The sequence below is a fragment of the Lethenteron reissneri genome, chromosome 28 (assembly GCF_015708825.2).
Source record: "Lethenteron reissneri isolate LAM-NWPU_2019-01 chromosome 28, ASM1570882v1, whole genome shotgun sequence".
NCBI lineage: Eukaryota > Metazoa > Chordata > Hyperoartia > Petromyzontiformes > Petromyzontidae > Lethenteron > Lethenteron reissneri.
Window position 1 is genome coordinate 5,748,319 of NC_083806.1, and position 18,682 is coordinate 5,767,000.

The 18,682-nt window shown below is 48.9% G+C and overlaps 1 protein-coding gene across 1 annotated transcript in view; it reads left to right on the forward strand.

Annotated features, from left to right (window-relative positions):
- DPH1 (diphthamide biosynthesis 1) overlaps positions 1-18,682 on the forward strand; it is a 106,075-nt gene that overhangs the window by 76,330 nt on the left and 11,063 nt on the right. Inside the window, 2 exon segments of the mRNA XM_061561927.1 lie at positions 3,545-3,623; positions 16,143-16,274. Coding sequence (XP_061417911.1) covers positions 3,545-3,623; positions 16,143-16,274 — 211 coding nt within the window.

The following is an 18,682-nucleotide window of genomic DNA, read 5'->3' on the forward strand; positions in this document are numbered from 1 at the left end:
TGGTGTGTACGTCAAAAGAGGATGCTCATCTTGAAAAACAAACAAAAATGACAAAGACAAGTTGGGAAACATTTAAATTTGATTAATTAAAAGCCAAAAAGGTCTAAGTTGTTCATCATTCAAATAGGCAAGGGATGGCAATCGTCTCCTGTTTAGAGGACTGAGTCGTTGGGTGAAAATTCACATTCCCTGCGGCCGAGGAGAGTAGTTCCATCAGACAGCCTCCTTCGACTTCCCCACGAAGTGGTACCAGGTTTATCGACTCTGGTGGGGGCGTTGGGCCGAGCCCGACCCCTGACCTACAACCTCCCGACGGCGAAGCGGCACCTTCTAGTCGCCGCGCTGTTTGTCTGAAAAATTCATGCGCACGCTCGCCATTATGCAGAGGAGCGTCTCAGTGATCTGGTGAGAGGAGGGGCAGTCGGGCCTCCCACGGGCCCTGGCTGCCACGGCGATGGAAGCATCCCCAGGATCGCGAGTGACCTTTGAACTGTGAGAGAGCAAGCGCGGCGGTGTTGGCCGTGTTGTGCCGTAAAGTAATAACGGTTGAGCCACGGTAAAAGGGTTTTGGCGGATGTGGGATGATGAAGTGTATCGCTTGACAGTGGCGCTCAGCTCGTCGGAGCCAGACTGCTGTAGCTTCCCCAATCCCATCGCGCTCGGCAGGCAAGTCAAGGCAGGCAGGCAGATCTATTAGCGCTGCCCTTGTTTGCTCCTTCTCCCTGAGATGGCAAGATAACCCTTAAAGAGTTTTGTGGGTGCTCTCTCATCCTCAACCGGAGGCCGTGGTCACGATTCTCAACTTGAGAGCGTCACACAAAGAATATCCAATTTGTTGCCAAAAATAGTGTAAGTGCGACACGTTTTGTACTATGTTCAACTTCTTTCGCAACGGACGTAGCCAATCGTGCTAATAGGTGTAATGGTGTAAAATTAGTCGTAATAAGAACGTTATGAGGTCAGATGTGGTTTCCGCCCTGTGCCAGTTGTGAAAATTCGCTACAAGCATGTTTAATATTTACAAATGACCGTTGACTTGCCCCAGACGGGGCGGTAGTTATTTTATAACCGCAGGAATGATGATGGACTGAGCGGAGCCCCCACCAGGATTCGGGTCCAGTCTCTTTTCATTTTATTTTGGTAATCCCACCGCGCTTTGTTCAACTGGCCTTCATACTTGATGGCAAACGAAAAGGATTTACCCTCTCCAGCAAGAATACAGGAGGTGTTCAGATGTTCAAACGCCAAATAGACACCCCATCACAAGCCATAGAGTCTGCGTTAACCACGCACATTATTGGGGTAAAACGAGGCAAGTCAAAATGATTTGATAATGTATGCATTGTCCTTGAATCAAATTGGCCGACACCAGGGACAGCCTCCATCATGGCCTTGTCTCATCACCAGTGTTGGACCTGACAATAACGGCAAAAGGCGAACGGCACAAGTACAATGCAAATTTAAAATCATAAATAGCTCGAGTTTGAGCGGTTATATCTAAGGGACTTTTTTTGCCAGTATAAAGATGGTGGAACGATTCACTCGCCCGCCACCTGGCTCACACGCCGAAACGTCGCGGTCGGTTCGACGCCGCGATTAGATTTGGCCGACGTTTTGGCGCGGTGTCGAAAGATGTCGATTGACCGTCGTCGCACGTGCAATGCGAGCTTTGGCGACGAGCTTTTCAAACGACGACTCACCGCATCGTTGAATCTGTCCTGCAGACTCTTGTCAGAGTGCCAATCAAATTGACCATTTTCAACTGTTTATTTTTCTTCTTATAAAAACTATCAATGTTTGTGTTTTTCTCACGGGGTTCGGAGCGCGGTACCTAATTTATATTTCTAACGTTGGTTTGTTGTGAAATATCAGCCAAGCCTGTAATAGTTCTTTTTTTTTTTACCCAGACCGTTGCCATTGAGTTTGATTGAACCATTTTGGGCAGAGCGTTAAAACATATTTTAATCAGGGCGCTGTGCTGATTTAATAGGGGGGGGGGAGGGCGCAAAAAACCACACGCACCACGCACGCATCCACGCCACGGTAGGTGTTTTTCCGAAAGTGAAAACCACGCAAGCGTTGCTAGTCGCTGCCCGCCCAGTCGCAGCGCGAGACATTTCATCAACACCGCCCCTCGTTTTTTTCAGAAATTGCTCCCGGGTATTAATATGCACGTGTATTAATATAAATTTTTTTTTTAATTGTTCCCGTGTGTTAATATTATGTAAAGAAAAATTTGATCCCGTGTATATTAATATAAACGTGTATTAATATTAATGAAATAAAATAGTTCCCCTGTATTAATATTCATGCGCAAGTTCTGTACACGTGTGCGCCCCATGTTGTTTTGTCGACACACTGCCGGATGAGGCCCCTCTCCGATTAGCACGTTTGGCTACGTACTGTGCGAAAGAAGTTCAACATAACCTGTACACTCGTGGGCGGCGGGGCTATGCTCTGGGCATCAGAGTTTAAAGTGCAGCAGAATGCTTAGCTGTGGTGAACTTATGTGCTCCACCCCAATGTCTATATGTTAGCCCAATGCTATACGCTACCCCAATTCTACCCCAAAGTTTCAATGCTCTACGCTACCCCAATGTCTATATGCTCCACGTGTTAACCAGTCCGCACTGACCAACTGTTTGAGGTATGATAAAATAACCGCGGCCCAGGAACCGCACGGCATGGGTGGTGCCAGACTGGGGGGAGCCCTCACCCAGCTTTGGATTGGCTAAAGGTCCATGTAGAAGAGGAGTTTTACCGCTAGATTTTGTCTCCGTGCTTCCGAGGTGAACGTCCCAGCGATAAGCGTCGGCGATAAGCATCGCCAGGCGCATTGATTTGTGACAAGGTCCTCTCTGCGTCTTTAATTCTTTGTTAATGTCACGTGCGAGACGTGGCGGTGGTGCGCTTCACAGCAACAAGGCCCCTGGGTTCGATTCCTGACTCAGGCACCGGTCCGTGTGGAGTTTGTACTTAAATAGTATTGACCAAAACTTCCCAAAGGTTGCAAAATTACTTGAAAATCACTCCATTTGGATCGCTGTACGCATAGCAACATCGGCCGCCTACTGTCAAAACCTGGCAGTACCCTCCCGAAAAAGAGCCTTGAGAATCGGCGAGGCTTTCCTGGGTGAACAGGCAGAATCAAAATAATGTAAAGCACTTGGCTGCATCGTTTGGTATTTGCCCGTTTGTGTCTTGCGCCACTGCACTCGGCATGTGTGTGATAGCGTGTAGGTGGTGGTGCTGATGGTGGTGCTGATGGTGGTGGTGCTGGTAACAGTAGTGGTGGTGGTAGTGGTAGAAGTGCTGGTGGTGGTAGTGGTGCTGGCGGTGCCGGTGGTGGTGCAGTTGATGGTGGTGGTGCTGGTGGTAGTGCTTGTAGTGGTAACGGTGCTATTGGTGGCAGTGGTGGCGGTGCTGGTTGTGGTAGTGGTGTTGGCGACACTCCTGGTGGTGTTGCTGCTGTTCTTGTCGCGTTGCCGGCGGTGGGCCTGCGTGTGAGCGCGGACTGACGAGGGATCTGAATGTGTCTCCGCAGGTGGGTGCAGATTGCCTGCCCCAGATTATCCATCGACTGGGGCACTGCGTTCTGCAAGCCGCTTCTCACTCCTTACGAGGTGGGTGTCTGTAATGATTCACACTACCACCCACCACCGCCCACCCCCCAACAGCGATCCCATTTCATTATCCTGATGCCGGAATAGATGTTGGCTAAAAGAGGCGACAGTCGTGGGCATGGCCAACCCAAAGAATGGTTGTTTACGTAAAACCGTGCTCATTGTAAATAAAACTTTCACCACGGAGATGGAGCGACTAGATCGGCTCATGTGCAGGGGAAGGTGAAGAGGGGGGGAGGGGGGGACCCCAGGGCAGGTACGACAGATATCCCACGCCACTCATGTTGGCAGTAGCCGGGAATCAAACTCTCACCTCCATGACTTATTCAGACATTTGGTAGCTCGTCCTTAATTCATTAAGCAGCATATGCCCCTGTTGTAGGCCCAGCTGTAGGCACAATGTGATGCCACGGGCTTTGTTCAATGAACCCCCTGTGCGACCTGCCCGACCATCTGCAAATATTGACCGCAATTGGAATAACGTACGGCTTGAGTGTAATGAGAAAAAGATGACTTTGGCAAAGTGCTTGTTGCTGTTTGCTCAAAAATCACACGGAGCGCCGTTACCGTCGTTATCGCCACAACGAATCAATCCACTGCTGGATGAAAGCCTCCCCGAGGCGTCGCCACCGCTGGCGCTCCTGCGATGCAACGTTGCACCTCGCATCTGCGCACGAGCTGACATTCATCATTCCATCTCCACAGTAGACGTGCTCTTGGGGCGCACCCATTGTTATCCGCTAACCGCCGGTCGTCATTCCATCTCGAGACCTGTCCTGCCTCAAAGCGCCGCTACTTTTGATGGTCTTATTTCCATTTAATCTTGGAGAGGAACACAAAAAAAAGCCGTTTAGTTTTTAAACCAACTAATTCGTCATTCTAATCTATCGATTATTATCCTTTTATATTTTGTAATTGATTTAGTACATTGTGGAGATCGGTCACGTGAAGTGGAATGTGTGTGCGTTAATTGAATAAAATATAATAACAAGGGAAATCATTGTATTTTTTCACGCAATCAGCTGTGCATGGTTCACCAAAGCGAGACGGCTCCGTGGCCCAGAATCGATATCCTGCTTGGCCGAAATGCGGCGATAATAATGTTAATGATAAACATGGTTACCTGGAGTCGTTGATGCTGCTGGATTACAAATGCTTTGAACGAAAATAAATATTTTATTCAAGGTGTGAAATGTTGGCGCAGTGGTTAGCCCGCTGTACTCTGAGCTGCACGACAAACTCTTATTCCTGAATTCAATTGCCGGCCATGGCTAACATGAATGGCGAATGATGTCTGAACCAGTCCGGTGCTGGATCACTATCCCCCCTCCTCCTCCTCCCCTTTACCAACATGCACTTACAAGCAAAGTGAAGTATGGTCAATCATCCCCCGTGACCAACATGCAATGGGGAGGCTTGCAGTCAGCAGTTGATGACGAGCTCTCGAAATTATGTTTTTATTCATAACGGATCTTGCTGTGTGATCAGACGTGCGTGTTTGTGTGTGTGCGTGCGTGTGTTGGGAGCGGTAGTGTAGCGGTTAACACATTGCTACGAACCTGATGACCCGAGTTTGATTCCCGCTCACGGCCAAGACCAGTGACGATTATCTGAACCGGTTTTGGGACTCCCCTAGGTCGACTCGGCCTCAAATGAGTACCTGGTGTGGTGTGTAAACATCGCCGGGCATGGTGCTGGCAACCCACCCCCTCATGTGCCGTGCCCGCCTTCAATGATGCTCGCTAGCAGCACTTGCCCCAACATTATGTTAAGGCGATACGGGGGATCTTTGTCTACTGAATTAAGAGCAATTTACATAACCTAAAATCGATATGCTGCACAACCGAAATATAACAGTTGTTTTCTTTCATAAACATTGTCACCTGTGGTCGTTAAAGAAGCCGCCAGATGAGACGAGTTTTGAGCCAAACTAAGAAAGTAAAATACAAATAACACTTAATTATTTTAATCAACGTGCTTCATGAAAGGCCCACCATCGAATTACGATATCAGTGAGAATTCCTCCGCACAGGAGAAGAATGTACTCGATGGGTTATATTTCTTGCAGCTCTTTTGATTTCTCTCTCCCTCCATGCGGGGGCTTTGTGACAAACAGCATGCAGTCGCTTCTGTGCAATCGGCACCCGGGCGCTTTTAAAAAAATTCACGGAAAAAAATCAAAGAGCGTGAAAATAAAATCTGCTGCTGCAGTTGTGGGGCTGGGATTGCGGATATGCAGCAGACTGTCTCTATTTGTACCGTTAGTATAACGTTTAATATCAATGACAATTTAGTACGTTTGGAATTCGTGCCTTATAGCGGCAAGGATATAGCGAAGTCAACTGTCGCTTCACTAGAGGGGCGCGATCTTGCTGATTATAATCACAAGTTAGTAATTTGCGGCAAAACATTTTTACGTATTTTTTGCTAAATTTGGACCGTGACGCCAGCGCGCAACGGCCTTCTTCTCGTTCCAAATGACGCGGAGTGCACGGCACGCAATTTGTGGTTGATACGGGCAGCCCGCTGGATTCAAACTGTGAACTGCAAACAGCCAACCACGAACCATGAACCACAAACCATGAACCACGAACTAGGAACCACGAAGCATGAACCACGAAGTGTGAACCACAGACAAACCACGGGCCGTAGACCGTGCACCACAAACTACAAGCCGTGAACCGCTGCAACAAGCGATGGGCATCCCGCCGCCAGGTCGCGTCACGGCCGCAAAGTTGGGGGAGTGCGTCCCGTAAATCCGGAGGATGCGTTGTCGTCCAGAGGACGTGTTCCCCAGTCTAGTTGGTCAGAATCACCTTCCAGAAGGCTTCTCTCACCGTTCTAAATCTGCGTGTTCATAATCATATATTCCCCTTCTGGAAGATGGCTCTGCATTGTTAATGCATGACCTTCCCGGAAGACGAGCTTGTTATCGTCTGTAATAGTTCGGGGTAGTCTTCCACGAGACACGTCTCCGTAGCGCGTTGGGAATTATCATTAGAAGCTTTATTTAGAGTGGAGGAATCCGATCAGCTATGAAGTTCTCTTTCACAGATCTCCAAAAGTGGCGACTTTCCCGGATACCGTATTGTCACGACCAAAATCGCAATATTTTTTTTTTTAAATGACCCCACCAAAACGTACGGCCGCCTTACAGATCCAATGACTACGATATTTATATTCCGCGGTACGGAATACCCCACGGAATGCAATCTGCCGCACATCCTCCCCGGAATCATTGGCACGAGTGCTCCCCTCTCCGTCAGCCACACCGCCACCCCACCTGTGCTCTTTGGGGACACCATTAAAAAGTGCCAAATCGTATTTGTGTATTAACAAGGCCGCCTCGGTTATAATCGGCAGGCACGAGCAGCGGAACTGGCGCCCGCACCGCTTGCGGGAACAAACAAATCCCTGGCACCGCCAGCTTCTGTCACCACGTCCGCACGTGACACCCCCCCCCCCCCCCCCCCACCATTGCAAGAAAATATATATTGAGCGTGTCACTGAAACCGAATATCGGGCCAAAATTTTGTAAAAAAATGTTTTTTAATATAAACCAGCTTGATTATACCGACGATAAGTGAACCCTGATCCCGTGAGCGAACAGCTGGCTCTCAGCAGGACAAACCCTCGTGTCAGCTCTTGTGCGCCGAGAGCTAAGCAGGCAGATTTTGGCAGACCGTTATTTTATTATTTTTTGCAAACACCGGTAGGCATGCCCGTGATTTGATCGCGAACCGTCGGTCGCACGTGTCCGCTTGGTACCGGTGCGTGAGCACAGAAACAATAGCAGTAAATATTAAAATTATACGTACGTTTTGCTCGCTACGAATGCGCACCGCAGTGTTCTTCCTGATTTATAGCAATTGCATCCAAATAGGTACAAAAAAATGCACGCGCTTAACGTAGTATCGTTTTATTACTAGATGCTGTTGCTTGATCGCGGCTCGTGATTTTATTTTAATGCTCCCCCTGTGCTCAAGAGAGATGAATGCTCCACAAGCCGGAAGCCGGTTTAACGTGGTCCTGACAAGAGAGGCAAAGGTGCAGCCCTTCAATTTCATGATTATTGCCGCTGCTGGTGACTAGGACCTCCGCCGAGGGAGCTCGAATTGAGCCCCTCTGAATGTTTTTTTTGTTTTGGCCTAATCTTCCACACTGGGCCAGACGTCTTGGAAGAGGTGGGAGTTACCCATACTTTGCCCCACCTACCACACGTGACACGCCGATTGACTAACTGGGCGTTTGCCCATTTATACGGCTGCTCGGTGGACAGAGGCAGGGTGGTTTAGGAAGCTTGCAGCATTGTTTCAAATGACATGCCGTGAGGTCGAACAGAACTGTGTACCCCTACTGTCCACCGCGTGTAACCAATACGGATGTACTAATGCAGTACAAGTATTCATAAAATGCATATCTGCAATAATGCACACTCAGATGTCTTTAATTAGTTTGACTTGAATTAGCGTAAATCTTTGCATTTTTAATGAGTAGAAGTTATGCGCTTAGATGCTTTGCGCAGTCCTTGGAGTCTTTTGTTAATTTTTAATTTTTGTAGATTTTGTTTAGTTTTTTTTTCCTTGCCCGATATAAATAATTCCATTCTCCCAACCGTTCATTTATGTTTGCTTTCTCAGTTTTAACTTTCAAAATGCGTAAAAACTAATATTGCGGATTATTTACTTCTCGGAGTATTTTTTTAACCTTTATTATTTTCCACTTTATTTGTGATGATACATTTTTATGATTAATCTTCACACTGCTCTTGTCTGTTCTGCATTGAACTTAACAAAAAAAAGAGGTGGCTCAGTTCGCCCAGAGGTTAGAGGTCAGCTGTGAGCTGACACCGCTGAGATCCTGGATTCGAACCCGGTTATCAGCTGCCCATGATTAATCCAAGTTCTCAAGTGTAGTTAGTTTAATGGTCTCAGCCCAGTAACCGGTGCACTGCACAAAATCATCATGTAATTTTCCCACTTCATTTGGCTTCAATTACAGCTTCTAGACTGAAAAAGATATTTAATTTGACCGCCGTGCAATTAACATAATCTCAATAGCGGGGCATGAGAAAGAGCAGCCCCCCAAGTGTGGATAATAGGCCACTCGGAGGGACCTCAGAAGTAGCCCTGTGACGTCTCCTTCAGCGGACCGTTCTCCGGCAGGCGGCGTGATGCGCCGACTTTGCGAATGGGGGGGAGACTCGGTCTCGTAGACGTGACGCCGAAAGCACGGCAACAAAGATAAAACAACGAAGCAACATGCCGCGTGGTCATTATCTCCTTTGGCTACAAACTACCAGAGTGCAAAACATTTGAGACTCATTTGCGGACAATGTGACCCCTAGCTTTTCCCAAGGACGCTCTTGATTATGAACTCGCAGTCGGCTATTGCTTGTTGACGGTAGAAGGCATTATGGGTTGTTATTTTTTTATGACCGTAACTGCGCGGGGGATCGTTGTTGTTGCTGTCATCGGGGTGCCATGGATCGTTGGCGCGTAATGAGCCGGCGTCGAGTCTCGTAGATTCTCACGACGCGCGCGCCCGCGCATCGAATCGCGCGCGCGCGCGAACAACCGTTGTTTACGTTCCGCGGGAGTTGCGCGCAAAGCGATTGGAGCACGGCGGGGGAAGGGGGGGGGGTGGAGATTGAGCGGTGAAATCGGGTCGTGTGAGCGCAGGCACTCGGCGGATTTTCGCGACGGCTTGCGGGTGCCTTCGACCAGCAGTGGATTCATCGTGGCCGATGATGATATTCATAAGAAGTTCGTCATTTAAACATTCATGGAAATGAGCGAGTAAAACTGTCAAAACTGAACCAATCACATGGTAGATTGAAAGCTGAGATCGATAGATGTTTGGATGGAATCTTTACCCCCAAATCTCGGCAATTCATCAAATTACCGCGGGGGGTTGGTTGGGGGTGGTCGGTGCCAGGGGTGCCGAAAACGCCAAGCGGTCAGCAACAGATAGCATCATTGAATGTCGAATAGATGTATTATTTAAAATATATCGCCTGGCTAATCCCTTGAGATGGAACATCTTATTTGCAAGTGCCCAGGGTATTTCTTGCCACACATATATAACAAAACGGGTAATGACATGTGCACCGTTGATTTTTGTGCCGATTTCTATCTGCTTCGAAGCTGTACCTCATTTTATTTGTCTTGGCTTTGTCATTTCTGTGACCGCCCACCCCCCCCCCCCAGCTCGTCGCTCTTGCCAATGAGAGACCCATCGTGGTCTCTTCGAGTTCTCGCCACGGTTTTAAATCTACAGCCCACACGTCAGAGTTAACACGCTCGCCCTTAATTGCCGCGTGCCTCTTGGATTCAATATTCAGAACCAGAGGCGCACGCTCGCTGAACTCTTAAACATTCAGGGCAGTGCCCGTGAAGGAAGGCGGCGGAGGTGGCAGCACAGATGGCTGCATCCATCCACGCTAACCATTAAACATTTATGTACCCTCTGCCATATTGCCTTCATAATAAACATTTTGTTAAAACCTGATATAAATCTCTCGTAAAAGCAAGTACTCGATTTTTGCATCATGCCCGTTTTTCTTTTTTTGTACGTTTATCTAGTTTTTTTTTAAATAAATATTGTTTTTTTTTATCTCGACCATCTTTGTAGTCCAATAAATAGGCACGATGCTCTCACAAGAACTCATATCATTAATGCATGTTGAGTGTTTAAGCTGAGTGTGCGATAGTGTATGCCTTGGAGTAGTGGTAGTGGTGGTATCCATTATTTAACCATGAGATGAAAGAAACCCATTGAGACACGTGAAACAACATTGCCTCTTTTTGCAAGGGCGACCTCTGTTCCACTCAACACATTCACAATAACGCCTTGGGTTTGGCAATTGGTTTGGGCAACAATGGCCCTTCATATGATAATAATCATAGTTTAGTATATTTCGTGGCATTTCTCATAGCGCAAGGCCATCACGAAGGGAAGGCGCTATGGTTTATGGACATGATCTGCAGTAGTTTCACAGGAAGAGGTGGAGGGCGATGTTGCTGCTACGTGTAATCCTGGTTGAGCAATTTGCGGTGTAATTTTTTCGCAATGAGCAAACTTGGAACACAACTCCGGCAGAATGACTTGAAGCAAACAGCGTGCATTTGTACGGTCAGCACACCCGCAGTTATAACCGGGGTGGCCTGCCGGATCGGAACTGCACACACCTCTGCAACGAGCGGCGGGGAAAACCGAAAGTCTCTATCGGTTACAATTAACTTTCGGTTGCTGTGGTTTCCACAATTTTCCGGGTAAGACCAAAGATGAGAAAGCACGACACCGTCAGTTCAGGTCTTGGAGATCGTGTGTCTAACGTGACAGCGGCTGCGGTATACTGGCGGAGTGTGGAAAACATCGGCATGCTGCGGTACCATCAAACAGCTTCGGGCCACAATGACATCTCAATCCAGATCTATGGTTTTAAGAAGCCAAGTCACTGGAATTAGTTTACCTACGAAGCGTCCAGCACGTGCGGCGAAACGTCGGACACCGTGCCGAACAGCGCACGGCCCAAGCTGACCACGCATTAGAGAGCTGTGTACATGGCAAACCACGGTGGAGAGCCGTATACATGGCAAACCGCATGAGAGAGCCGTATACATGGCAAACCGCGTCGGTAGTACAGCGGGGAACGTGCGTTTTCTCACAGCTGCCATCATAGGTCTGTTCCTCCCCCGCTGAGGGTTGAGCCTTTCATGCCCTGGGGAGGTGTGGAGGAGGGCGAGCGCCGCTGCGTCAATGCACCGCTGCACCAACTCATCAAAGGGCTTTTCCACTACGGCGGCGACGATGACATGGAAGGGATCGAACGCGAGTTATCGTCGCCCACTGACAAACAAACATCCAACTTGCACTTTGCCGAAGCAGTTTGCTTGGACCTCTTGGGTATAACCTCCGTTGCCTTTGGCGTCCCTGACGAATGGGCTGCGACCTTAGCCACTGTAACAAGTGGCGAAGGTCGTACATGTTTTTAAAAAATGGTTGTTTTAAGTCGTCGGCAACTTTTGCGATGGATTGTACATTTTCAGTTGTGCCGTATGTCGGCGTCGTGCGGGTCTTGAGGTGGAGGGGTTCCCGTTTGGAATGTTGAGCATTAAGGAGTGGTTCAAGATTAGTTCATGTTGGGTTCGGTTACGGTGTGAGCATTATGAAATCAAGTTGTCATGTGCGTGCAAATGTACCAATGAATTATATTTTTTTAGCAAAGCAACAGTGTTAAAAAGCAAGCAGAAAGTTTGACAGTTGTATTGTATAAAATTGAGAAACTAATTATTAATCATAATATTCGTCGTGAAAGCCCACGTTTACATTTTATTTTTTTTATCTGATTCAAGTTAAAACAAGTTATCAAGCTCCATTTTTCGGCACTCACAGTGGTTTTTACTTTGAGCAGAAATTTTTTTTTCGAAAGAAAAAAAATTGTGTATCCCCCTCCCACCTTCCCCTCTTTTGTGTTTGCACCCCTGGACACCCCTGTGTCTGCCCACGTTTCAGCCATCCTCGATTGTACAGTTGCACTGAACATTCTAATTAAAATAATGATTTTAACATCAATCATTAATCAATCAATCCATCATGCTTCCTGTTTCCAGTGGAGTCTCGGGAGGTCACGACCTCTTGCGGGGGAGGGGGGGGGGTGTAGGCCAGGAGAATTTTAGCAGACAGATCTTTAATAACTTGGCTTGTTGATTATTAACAAATTTGAATGTTAAGAGTGGTATTTAAGTATTGGAAGAAGGTCATGTTGGCCATGCTTTCAGAGGTCAAAATGCGACACGTTTTGCCGTATAATCTCGTAGGAGATCAAGGCACTGAAATGAGTAGATTTTTTTCAGATTAAAAAATTTGACATTTTTCAATTTAACATTTTTTTAAGCTATTATGTGGACCAGTGGTTCTCAAACGCCAGTCCTCTGCTTTCCCCATGGGCCGTGTATCTCATGTTTACCAACACTGCACATTAAAACCTGAGTCGGGTCGCCGGGTTTCGTGGCACAGTGTCCTAACCGCTGTCCCATTGCTCCGCCCTCCGAATAATAATCCAATTTCATTTGCCAGTGGAAGTCGTGGCCAAAAAATGTCGGTGCGCAAGCCCGTGCATGGCAGGACAATCCTGGGGTGCGAGTCTCGATTTCAGCCGCCCGGTGATCGAACAGGTTTCTCAAGTGGACGGTTGAGTTGAAGGGTCTCAGGGCGCAGTTACCCACAAACTGTATTGGGAAAAAATAGATCGTCGTAAAATTTGTTTTAAGTGACTTAATTTGGGATAAATTCCATCTCTCACAAATACGTATATCGTTTTGACTGCTGTGCAACGCGCATCACTCCCAGTGGCAGACAACACCTGGTTTTCCCAGGCAGTCGCCCATCCAAGTATTAACCAGGCTCAGCCCCACTTAGCTTCTGAGATTCGGCCACATTCAGGTCGGTCTGGTGGCGGTAGGAATAATGCAGACATACGCTTCCCCCCCCCCGTGTGTGTAAAATACAAAGAATATTTCCATTGAACTTTTAACTTAAGATTTAAGCTCAACATTTCCCATTGTGATGTTTTTAATTCATTCTGCGATTTAATTGCTCGCCCGGTAGTTTTCGGCGAGCGATAACGGCCGACGTAGCCCACGCGGCCCCTTTGCCAGCAGCACGCATCTATGCGGAAGCCCTCCGGATAGAAAATGAAATGCGAAGGAAACATTGTTGGAGTGCCTGGAATTGTTCTGGCTCATCGTGATAAGAAATATATTTCTAATTAGTTTTGGCTTGTCCTTGAAAGAAAAAAAGAATGGGGAAGAGGAAAAAAAAAGGATAGCAGGTAATTGGCGCAGACTTGGTAGATTGCAAACTGCACACGGATGGTTGGCCCGTAAATGTATTTGCGAGCCATTTAACGCGCCGGCAGTTGCTGACGCTTTCTCATCTTCCCTCCCTGCCCGCCCGCCCGCCCGCCCGCCCACCCTACGCACCACCTGGAAGTTATAAAGCGGCCACATTATTGGAGTTGCGCTGTAATTAGCTACACGCTGGGATTAGAATCGTGTCTCTCGGCATTTTATTGTTCCGTGACACCTGTCCACGTAAGGCTGCTTCTCTCCCCACGCCACCCCACCAAAAAAAAAAAATCTTGCATAATTATCAAATAGTAAGAGGCTGGCCCCAGGGAAATGCATGGTGTTTCATTTACATATTTGCGGGTTTTTGCCGAGTTATGTATCTTTCATACGTCCGGTGGTTGTGCTGCTCTCATCGTCTGCAACTCCCGCCCTGCCCCCCCCCCCCACTCCAGATGTCTGTGCTGTTGGATCCCTGCTGCTATTCAAGTAAAAGTTCAGGCTCTGAAGGCCTTCGCTTTCTCCTCTGCCCATGATTGTTTCTTCGAATTTTAGCGTGACGACATTTCACATTGGTACAAAATGCCGCCGCGACCCTCACCAGGGCAGGCGGACTGAGGAACGAACGAAAACGAACAAAATGTAAACAATCAAATGATTTTAAACGATTACAAATTAGTCTTGAAAAACATCTGAAACTCATCATCACGATCCATGGGCAGATAGCCCGTAGTTGCCCACTTCACCAAATCTGTTATATTCTAGCGAGTGGCAATATGTTCAAGAGCCAAATGTTAGTGTCGAGGCCTGCTACCCACGAAAAGGGCTTCAAGAGAGAGTTAGTGTAGTTCGTTTGCTGTTCCTACTCCTCCATTTAAGGGGAGGGCAGAAGAACTCAAGTGCTTTCATATGTGGTCGTAGTTTGGGTTGCATTGCCACAATCGCACCACTCAGTCTTCTCTTTAATCTTGCTTTCATGAAGGAGGGGTGTGCCCATCGGCCTTTTGATGTTCTCAAGTGGCTGATCGTTACAAAATCAGAATTTTTATCTACGCTGGAGGAATCCGATGAGCTACACAACTCTTTTTTACAGAAGACACATGGTGTCTTCGAGGTGGAGGAATATCAAAACCAGAAGGTGCAAAGTTTCTAGGACTCGACCTTTCCTTCACGATGCACGCCCCACACCGCCGCTGCGCAGCGTCCACGAGACGTGCGTGCACTTCTGACTCTGTGGATCCAAGCTGTGATTACATCGCAACTTGTCGTGCGCAACGCGCGGATCCGAATAGCCGACGGTGCGACGTCCCGCGGTTTGACGGGCCACTCGGCCTGCGCGCGCGATCGCCGTCCTCCCTTAAGCGCTATCGACTTCCGCGCGCCGTGTCGATGCATCTTGGGGGTAATTGGCACCATCTCGGGGCAGTTGGGGGGGGGTGCATCGATGCCATTACTCGTTCCCTTAGATTAGGTGGCGCCGATGATTATTTCGTAGGGCCAACAAAGAGCAGACTGTTGGAGATTCAAATTATTATTTGGTGATGCTACGTTGGCAGCGCTGCACTGTAAACAGTAATGGCACATGTGCCATGAATAAGGGCCATTTCCCGAAACATCACCTATCATATTTTTTCCTTTTAGCGCCACTTTTTTTCTTTTTTTTTTCTCTCTCTCTTCTTGTTCTCTCTTGGCGCAGTGGTAACGCTCGTGCCTCGTAGCAGGAAGGACAGGGCTTCGATTCCCGACTCCGGATGCCTCTCTGTGTGATGTCTGTACGTTCTCGCCCTGTTCTACATCGGATTCCTCCAGGTTCTCTGGTTTCCTCCCATAGCTTAAAGCAGTAAACATATGTCTTCTTGGTTCTTTCGGTAAAGTCACAAAGAATGGAAATAATAAAATAATAAAAATTTAATGTTTCGGCCACAACGCAAGGCCAAAACGTCGTGAGAATTATTTTATTATATTTTATTTTTATTATTTTATTACTTCCATTCTTACGTGACTTTACCAAAAGAACCAAGAAGATGAATCCCTGCAGTCACGAAAGCTTTAAATCGAAAAGTAAACACATGTACAATGTCATTGGTGTTAGGCCAAACATCCCATTGTGGCAGGACCCTCCTGACTAAAGAGTCTTCCACAGTGTTAGCATGTCGAGCGTTCACTTTTCATTGGGAGATGCAGTGCTCAGTGTTATTCCACCAATCCGTTTGGCTCTATCCGACCAAGATGTATGTGGAGCGATGCAATCGTTGAACACGCAAGGGGGGGGAAAGATACGGCTTGTCACAAGATACGGGAAGCACCCTCATTCAACAGCGGATTGGAAACAAATTGTTCTGCCGTAAAAAAAATTGACGGGGTAGCTGGTAAGGTGATTTGCACTCGGTGAAACAGTGATGATTTACATCGCGCAAATGTTCTCATTCTCATCATTATCGTTTGGAAGAGGACAACACTTCAGAGTCTCTATCTGCCTGCCCATCCATCCAATTGCCACCGTAGGCTGCAGCATGGTCACACAGACGCACACCGACCGCCGCCATCATCGAATGCTCATCCGGTGGCAGCGCGGCGGTGTGTTGGTACCCGTCGCCCGCGCCGTCGCCCCCGTCCACTCTCATCGTCTTTATCCCTCTGCCCCTCCACCCTACCCCCGACCCTCCAGGCGGCGGTGGCTATCAAACAAATCGAATGGCAGGAGCGCTACCCCATGGACTTCTACGCCAACGAGTCGCTGGGGCCGTGGACCGTGAACCATGAGTCCCACCGGCCGGCCCGTCCGCCACGGAGAGCACCGGTGAGCCGGGGGTAGGTGGTAGGGAGGAGATGTTGCGCCTCGCGTCCAATACGCACATCGACAACCGTGCTAATTGGAGGTGCGGACGCACTTGCGGTTTGGTTTTCGCGCGTTCCTTTTCGGTCTTCGGCGATTGTTTTTCTTTTCGCGGTTGTTCGGGTCAGCGCCCGTAACGGTGTTGATGACGATAATTTCGTTTCGCATAGCGTCATCGGTGCGACTGCATCTCACGACGACGACGACGGTGATGATGATTTACACGATCGCAGAAGCGGCAAGTCGCTTACAGAATGAGCTCGTGAGCACGGTCACGAAGCGTATAGATCGGAGAAAGTCACAAAAAAGTGCGGAGGTGTGTATGCGTAAATACATACACGCATGGCAAGAGGCGTTTATAATGCTGACGGGGTCGAACTTTCATCTCATCACGTGGCCTAGAGCATCGACCTCAATGACCAAAAACTCAGAATGCACTCCCGCCCAGTAAATGTGGAACATTGCGCCACCCAACGTTGAGCTGTCGTTGCACCAACAGTTTCTGCCGCTTGTCGACATTTTCGTTCCAAGTTTCAAAAGTAACTTAATTGAAGAAAAAAAACACATAGCAAGCCACGTATAGACCATGCATTAGCCACCATATAGCCTCCCTACCAGCAGACTACGCTTGTCTGTGAAACGGCAGGCATGCTTGATATAGCTTCGCGCTGCGAGTACTGCGCGAATACCAAGTGTGCAAATTTTTTTACCGTCGCCATGGCAAATGAAGACTCGGCACGGCACTCGATCCTTTTCGTTGCATTTCCTTGGACAGCTTCACGTAGAAATCCTCAACGGGTGAAACTCCCGCTACCGGGTGCGCTCGATAATTTTAGGAAAATACTCTGAAATTAATCAATTCTCGTGACCAAATCACCGGCGCCCGCACCAAATCTCGTCGGACACTCAAAAGCTAAGCAGGACTGAAACCTGGACAATACTTGGATGGGCAGGCACCATGCATATCAGGTGTTTTAGGCCGCAGAACTACCCTGTGGGCAGCAGCGAGCCGTGCAGCTAAATACACCGGTCTAATCACGGGCGGCGGCTGAAATCTGTATCTGAACCCATGGTTCCAGCTCGGTGTCTCTGACCGCTGAGCCACCTGGCAGCCCCTCCTCGACAGCCGTGTTCAAAAATCACGAGCGCCACACCCCCCCCTCCCTCTCCCATGCCTTCCCCTCCCCCCGGTATTTGCGGACGACTCTTGGCTGTGACGCCACGAAACCTCTCGTCTCGGCTCTTTGTCCCGCCGCGGGATTCGAATTGGCATTGTTTTTATTTATTTTTGGGCCCCCGCCACCCCTCCCCGTAATGCGCACGCGGTAATTCCTCGCTCGGCGCGGGCTCTTGTCGAGAGCGCATCTGCTTCCCGCGTTCGACGAGGATGTTGGCGATCGCGCGCGGCGGTCGCGCGCTCGCATGCACGGCTTCCCGCTCACGCCCCCTCCCCCCCCGCCCCCCCCCCCCACCCTCCGCCCCCGCACAACGCCCGTGGCCCCACGGAAACTCCCGTCGAGAGCCACCTCCTTTTTAGACGCACGCTGCCCCCAAAACATTGCTCAAGGAAGACCCGCAGGCAGATGGACTTAACGCGTCGTAATTTTTCCTCTTATTCCACAGTCACCGACGAGAGCGACCCTTGCCCGCAAATTTATTTTAAGTTACGGCCGTTTTAAAAGTACGACTCGTGCGCGGATCTGCGAGGAGGTGGTGGTGGCGCCTTGCGAGCTGGCTGGGCTGCGAGGAGACGCGGGGGTCGATCTGCTAATTGAGGATAAAAGCGCCGGGTTTCTGCTTGCGAAGGGGGGTAACACAAGCCGCCCGCTATCCATTCCGCACATTAACACCTTGCCATAGGTCGAGTCTCTCTTTTAGCTGGATACTGCTGGAGCGTCGCGAGAAATCCGCTAATCTGTGGTCCTTTTACCCGGCAGCAATACTATATGCAGGATGCTGCTAATGGTCACCATACTTACGATCCAGAGGTCGCCAGCTCGATTAAATGTTTTCGGGGCTGAGCTACAGAAAATAATACCCTCGCCTCCTTCGCTATCGGGTGGTTGGGTTGCGGCAGGGGCGGGGGGGTGGGGGTGGGTTGGGGGGGGGGGGCAACGAGCGAAAAAAAAAGTTCCATGAAAAGGAACCGTTGGGCGTACACATTCACAGTGCCTGGGGAGGCGGACCGGGATGGAATTTAAGAAACGTTCCGTCGATTCAACTGCCGTCGTCTCCGCGAGAGATGGAACCGAACCGGCGACCTCTGGGATCGCGTGTCCAGTGTGCTCCGGCTGTCCGTTACGCTGCGGGCAACGTTCACGCTTTTGTCGAACGTTGTGTTTTTTTTCTCTCACCCCCCCCCTTCATCGTCC